This window comes from Hemibagrus wyckioides, linkage group LG21 (genome assembly GCF_019097595.1).
Source record: "Hemibagrus wyckioides isolate EC202008001 linkage group LG21, SWU_Hwy_1.0, whole genome shotgun sequence".
In the NCBI taxonomy this organism is placed as follows: domain Eukaryota; kingdom Metazoa; phylum Chordata; class Actinopteri; order Siluriformes; family Bagridae; genus Hemibagrus; species Hemibagrus wyckioides.
Genome location: NC_080730.1, coordinates 21,369,820 through 21,376,443, shown reverse-complemented (window position 1 = coordinate 21,376,443; position 6,624 = coordinate 21,369,820). Strand labels below are relative to the sequence as shown.

The 6,624-nt window shown below is 42.3% G+C and overlaps 1 protein-coding gene across 1 annotated transcript in view; it reads left to right on the top strand.

Annotated features, from left to right (window-relative positions):
- The first annotated feature begins 2,280 nt into the window (after window positions 1-2,280).
- Window positions 2,281-6,624, top strand: part of cacna1sa (calcium channel, voltage-dependent, L type, alpha 1S subunit, a) — a 55,321-nt gene continuing 50,977 nt past the window's right edge. The window contains 1 exon segment of the mRNA XM_058374125.1: window positions 2,281-2,470. Within this exon segment, the coding sequence (XP_058230108.1) occupies window positions 2,281-2,470 (190 nt within the window).

The following is a 6,624-nucleotide window of genomic DNA, read 5'->3' as shown; positions in this document are numbered from 1 at the left end:
TAGTTTTGCTTAATCAGAATGTGTGTGTGTGTGTGTGTGTGTGTGTGTGAGTGGGAGTTTTGCTTAATCAGAATGTGTGTGTGTGTGTGTGAGTGGTAGTTTTGCTTAATCAGAATGTGTGTGTGTGTGTGTGAGTGGGAGTTTTGCTTAATCAGAATGTGTGTGTGTGTGTGTGTGTGAGTGGTAGTTTTGCTTAATCAGAATGTGTGTGTGTGTCTGTGTGTGAGTGGTAGTTTTGCTTAATCAGAATGTGTGTGTGTGTGTGTGTGAGTGGTAGTTTTGCTTAATCAGAATGTGTGTGTGTGTGTGTGAGTGGTAGTTTTGCTTAATCAGAATGTGTGTGTGTGTGTGTGTGTGTGAGTGGTAGTTTTGCTTAATCAGAATGTGTGTGTGTGTGTGTGTGTGTGAGTGGTAGTTTTGCTTAATCAGAATGTGTGTGTGTGTGTGAGTGGTAGTTTTGCTTAATCAGAATGTGTGTGTGTGTGTGTGAGTGGTAGTTTTGCTTAATCAGAATGTGTGTGTGTGTGTGTGTGTGTGTGTGAGTGGTAGTTTTGCTTAATCAGAATGTGTGTGTGTGTCTCTGTGTGAGTGGTAGTTTTGCTTAATCAGAATGTGTGTGTGTGTGTGTGTGTGTGAGTGGTAGTTTTGCTTAATCAGAATGTGTGTGTGTGTCTCTGTGTGAGTGGTAGTTTTGCTTAATCAGAATGTGTGTGTGTGTGTGTGTGTGTGTGTGAGTGGTAGTTTTGCTTAATCAGAATGTGTGTGTGTGTGAGTGGTAGTTTTGCTTAATCAGAATGTGTGTGTGTGTGTGTGTGAGTGGTAGTTTTGCTTAATCAGAATGTGTGTGTGTGTGTGTGTGTGTGTGAGTGGTAGTTTTGCTTAATCAGAATGTGTGTGTGTGTGTGTGTGAGTGGGAGTTTTGCTTAATCAGAATGTGTGTGTGTGTGTGTGAGTGGGAGTTTTGCTTAATCAGAATGTGTGTGTGTGTGTGTGAGTGGGAGTTTTGCTTAATCAGAATGTGTGTGTGTGTGTGTGTGTGAGTGGTAGTTTTGCTTAATCAGAATGTGTGTGTGTGTGTGTGTGTGAGTGGTAGTTTTGCTTAATCAGAATGTGTGTGTGTGTGTGTGTGAGTGGTAGTTTTGCTTAATCAGAATGTGTGTGTGTGTGTGTGTGAGTGGTAGTTTTGCTTAATCAGAATGTGTGTGTGTGTGTGAGTGGTAGTTTTGCTTAATCAGAATGTGTGTGTGTGTGTGTGTGAGTGGTAGTTTTGCTTAATCAGAATGTGTGTGTGTGTGTGTGTGTGTGTGTGTGAGTGGTAGTTTTGCTTAATCAGAATGTGTGTGTGTGTGTGTGTGAGTGGGAGTTTTGCTTAATCAGAATGTGTGTGTGTGAGTGGTAGTTTTGCTTAATCAGAATGTGTGTGTGTGTGAGTGGGAGTTTTGCTTAATCAGAATGTGTGTGTGTGTGTGTGTGTGAGTGGTAGTTTTGCTTAATCAGAATGTGTGTGTGTGTCTGTGTGTGAGTGGTAGTTTTGCTTAATCAGAATGTGTGTGTGTGTGTGTGAGTGGTAGTTTTGCTTAATCAGAATGTGTGTGTGTGTGTGTGTGAGTGGTAGTTTTGCTTAATCAGAATGTGTGTGTGTGTGTGTGTGTGTGAGTGGGAGTTTTGCTTAATCAGAATGTGTGTGTGTGTGTGTGTGTGAGTGGGAGTTTTGCTTAATCAGAATGTGTGTGTGTGTCTGTGTGTGAGTGGTAGTTTTGCTTAATCAGAATGTGTGTGTGTGTGTGTGTGTGAGTGGTAGTTTTGCTTAATCAGAATGTGTGTGTGTGTGTGTGAGTGGTAGTTTTGCTTAATCAGAATGTGTGTGTGTGTGTGTGAGTGGTAGTTTTGCTTAATCAGAATGTGTGTGTGTGTGTGTGAGTGGGAGTTTTGCTTAATCAGAATGTGTGTGTGTGTGTGTGTGTGAGTGGTAGTTTTGCTTAATCAGAATGTGTGTGTGTGTCTGTGTGTGAGTGGTAGTTTTGCTTAATCAGAATGTGTGTGTGTGTGTGTGAGTGGTAGTTTTGCTTAATCAGAATGTGTGTGTGTGTGTGTGTGTGAGTGGTAGTTTTGCTTAATCAGAATGTGTGTGTGTGTGTGTGTGAGTGGTAGTTTTGCTTAATCAGAATGTGTGTGTGTGTGTGTGTGAGTGGTAGTTTTGCTTAATCAGAATGTGTGTGTGTGTGTGTGTGAGTGGGAGTTTTGCTTAATCAGAATGTGTGTGTGTGTGTTAGTGTAGCTATGGAGGGTGGAGGTGAGGTCCCCATGAGCTCGTACATCATGGATGAGGAGACACTGAAGAGGAAGCAGAGGGAGAAGCTGAAGAAGCTTCAGGCTACAGGAGGAAACCCTCGACCTGCTCGCTCGCTCCTCTTCCTCACGCTGAAGAACCCCTTCCGCAAGGCCTGCATCAGCATCGTGGAGTGGAAATATCCTTCAAACACACACACACACACATCCTTCTGGGATGGAGTGATTATGATTCAGGGTATAATATAAACACACTCCAAACGTCTGGGAGAAAATGGAGCAGATGTGTAGAACTGGACTACTGTAACACTGAGGCAGTGTAGTGTGTGTAGTGTAGTGTGTGTAGTGTAGTGTGTGTAGTGTGTAGTGTAGTGTGTAGTGTAGTGTGTGTAGTGTGGTGTGTGTAGTGTGTAGTGTAGTGTGTAGTGTATTGTGTGTAGTGTGGTGTGTGTAGTGTGTTGTGTGTGTAGTGTAGTGTGTAGTGTAGTGTGTAGTGTGTGTAGTGTGGTGTGTGTAGTGTGTAGTGTAGTGTGTAGTGTAGTGTAGTGTGTAGTGTAGTGTGTAGTGTGTAGTGTGTGTAGTGTAGTGTGTGTAGTGTGTAGTGTGTGTAGTGTAGTGTGTGTAGTGTGTAGTGTAGTGTGTAGTGTAGTGTGTAGTGTAGTGTGTGTAGTGTGTAGTGTGTGTAGTGTGTTGTGTGTGTAGTGTAGTGTGTGTAGTGTAGTGTGTGTAGTGTGTAGTGTGTGTAGTGTAGTGTACAGTAGTGTAGTGTGTGTAGTGTACAGTAGTGTGTGTAGTGTGTAGTGTGTGTAGTGTACAGTAGTGTAGTGTGTGTAGTGTACAGTAGTGTAGTGTGTGTAGTGTGTAGTGTGTGTAGTGTGTTGTGTGTGTAGTGTAGTGTGTGTAGTGTGTAGTGTGTGTAGTGTGTTGTGTGTGTAGTGTAGTGTAGTGTGTAGTGTAGTGTGTAGTGTAGTGTGTAGTGTGTGTAGTGTAGTGTAGTGTGTGTAGTGTGTAGTGTAGTGTGTAGTGTAGTGTGTGTAGTGTGTAGTGTGTTGTGTGTGTAGTGTAGTGTAGTGTGTAGTGTAGTGTGTAGTGTGTGTAGTGTGTAGTGTGTGTAGTGTAGTGTGTGTAGTGTGTGTAGTGTAGTGTGTAGTGTGTGTAGTGTAGTGTAGTGTGTGTAGTGTAGTGTGTGTAGTGTGTGTAGTGTATGTAGTGTAGTGTGTAGTGTGTGTTGTGTGTAGTGTAGTGTGTGTAGTGTGTAGTGTAGTGTGTAGTGTAGTGTGTAGTGTAGTGTGTGTAGTGTAGTGTAGTGTGTGTAGTGTGTAGTGTAGTGTGTAGTGTAGTGTGTAGTGTGTGTAGTGTAGTGTAGTGTAGTGTAGTGTGTGTAGTGTGTAGTGTGTGTAGTGTAGTGTAGTGTGTAGTGTGTAGTGTATTATGTGTAGTGTAGTGTGTGTAGTGTGTATTGTAGTATGTGTAGTGTGTGTAGTGTAGTGTGTGTAGTGTAGTGTGTGTGGTGTGTAGTGTAGTGTAGTGTGTGTAGTGTAGTGTGTAGTGTGTGTAGTGTAGTGTGTAGTGTAGTGTGTGTTGTGTAGTGTGTGTAGTGTGTAGTGTAGTGTGTGTAGTCTAGTGTGTAGTGTGTGTAGTGTAGTGTGTGTAGTGTGTAGTGTAGTGTGTGTTGTGTAGTGTGTGTAGTGTGTAGTGTAGTGTGTGTTGTGTAGTGTGTGTAGTGTGTAGTGTAGTGTGTGTAGTCTAGTGTGTAGTGTGTGTAGTGTAGTGTGTGTAGTGTGTAGTGTAGTGTGTAGTGTGTGTAGTGTGTGTTGTGTAGTGTGTGTAGTGTGTAGTGTAGTGTGTGTAGTGTGTAGTGTAGTGTGTGTTGTGTAGTGTGTGTAGTGTGTAGTGTAGTGTGTAGTGTGTGTAGTGTGTGTAGTGTAGTGTGTGTAGTGTGTAGTGTAGTGTGTGTAGTGTGTAGTGTAGTGTGTGTTGTGTAGTGTGTGTAGTGTGTAGTGTAGTGTGTGTAGTCTAGTGTGTAGTGTGTGTAGTGTAGTGTGTGTAGTGTGTAGTGTGTAGTGTAGTGTGTAGTGTGTGTAGTGTGTGTAGTGTAGTGTGTGTAGTGTAGTGTGTGTAGTGTGTAGTGTAGTGTGTGTAGTCTAGTGTGTAGTGTGTGTAGTGTAGTGTGTGTAGTGTAGTGTAGTGTGTAGTGTAGTGTGTGTAGTGTACAGTAGTGTGTGTAGTGTGTAGTGTGTGTAGTGTAGTGTGTGTAGTGTAGTGTACTGTAGTGTGTGTAGTGTACAGTAGTGTAGTGTGTGTAGTGTACAGTAGTGTAGTGTGTGTAGTGTACAGTAGTGTAGTGTGTGTAGTGTACAGTAGTGTAGTGTGTGTAGTGTAGTGTGTAGTGTAGTGTGTAGTGTGTGTAGTGTAGTGTAGTGTAGTGTAGTGTGTGTAGTGTGTAGTGTGTGTAGTGTGTAGTGTGTGTAGTGTAGTGTGTGTAGTGTAGTGTAGTGTGTAGTGTAGTGTGTGTAGTGTAGTGTGTAGTGTAGTGTGTAGTGTAGTGTGTGTTGTGTAGTGTGTGTAGTGTGTAGTGTAGTGTGTGTAGTCTAGTGTGTAGTGTGTGTAGTGTAGTGTGTGTAGTGTGTAGTGTGTAGTGTAGTGTGTAGTGTGTGTAGTGTGTGTTGTGTAGTGTGTGTAGTGTAGTGTGTGTAGTGTGTAGTGTAGTGTGTGTAGTCTAGTGTGTAGTGTGTGTAGTGTAGTGTGTGTAGTGTAGTGTAGTGTAGTGTGTAGTGTAGTGTGTGTAGTGTAGTGTGTAGTGTAGTGTGTAGTGTGTAGTGTGTGTAGTGTAGTGTGTGTAGTGTAGTGTGTGTTGTGTAGTGTGTGTAGTGTGTAGTGTAGTGTGTAGTGTAGTATGTGTAGTGTAGTGTGTATTGTAGTATGTGTAGTGTGTGTAGTGTGTAGTGTAGTGTGTGTATTCTAGTGTGTAGTCTAGTGTGTAGTGTGTGTAGTGTGTAGTGTAGTGTGTGTAGTCTAGTGTGTAGTGTGTGTAGTGTGTAGTGTGTGTAGTATGTGTAGTGTGTGTAGTGTGTGTAGTGTAGTGTGTGTAGTCTAGTGTGTAGTGTGTGTAGTGTGTAGTGTAGTGTGTGTAGTGTAGTATGTGTAGAGTGTGTAGTGTAGTGTGTGTAGTGTAGTGTGTGTAGTGTGTAGTGTGTGTAGTGTAGTGTAGTGTGTAGTGTGTAGTGTATTATGTGTAGTGTAGTGTGTGTAGTGTGTATTGTAGTATGTGTAGTGTGTGTAGTGTAGTGTGTGTAGTGTAGTGTGTGTGGTGTGTAGTGTAGTGTAGTGTGTGTAGTGTGTAGTGTGTTGTGTGTTGTGTAGTGTAGTATGTGTAGTGTGTGTAGTGTAGTGTGTATTGTAGTATGTGTAGTGTAGTGTGTAGTGTAGTGTAGTGTGTGTAGTGTACAGTAGTGTAGTGTGTGTAGTGTACAGTAGTGTGTGTAGTGTGTAGTGTGTGTAGTGTACAGTAGTGTAGTGTGTGTAGTGTACAGTAGTGTGTGTAGTGTACAGTAGTGTAGTGTGTGTAGTGTGTGTAGTGTACAGTAGTGTGTGTAGTGTGTAGTGTGTGTAGTGTAGTGTGTAGTGTGTGTAGTGTGTGTAGTGTAGTGTGTGTAGTGTGTAGTGTAGTGTGTGTAGTCTAGTGTGTAGTGTGTGTAGTGTAGTGTAGTGTAGTGTAGTGTGTAGTGTAGTGTGTGTAGTGTAGTGTGTAGTGTAGTGTGTAGTGTGTGTAGTGTAGTGTGTGTAGTGTAGTGTGTGTTGTGTAGTGTGTGTAGTGTGTAGTGTAGTGTGTAGTGTAGTATGTGTAGTGTAGTGTGTATTGTAGTATGTGTAGTGTGTGTAGTGTGTAGTGTAGTGTGTGTATTCTAGTGTGTAGTCTAGTGTGTAGTGTGTGTAGTGTGTAGTGTAGTGTGTGTAGTCTAGTGTGTAGTGTGTGTAGTGTGTAGTGTGTGTAGTATGTGTAGTGTGTGTAGTGTAGTGTGTGTAGTGTGTAGTGTAGTGTGTAGTGTGTGTAGTGTGTGTTGTGTAGTGTGTGTAGTGTAGTGTGTGTAGTGTGTAGTGTAGTGTGTGTAGTCTAGTGTGTAGTGTGTGTAGTGTAGTGTGTGTAGTGTAGTGTAGTGTAGTGTGTAGTGTAGTGTGTGTAGTGTAGTGTGTAGTGTAGTGTGTAGTGTGTATTGTAGTATGTGTAGTGTGTGTAGTGTAGTGTGTGTAGTGTAGTGTGTGTGGTGTGTAGTGTAGTGTAGTGTGTGTAGTGTGTAGTGTGTTGTGTGTTGTGTAGTGTAGTATGTGTAGTGT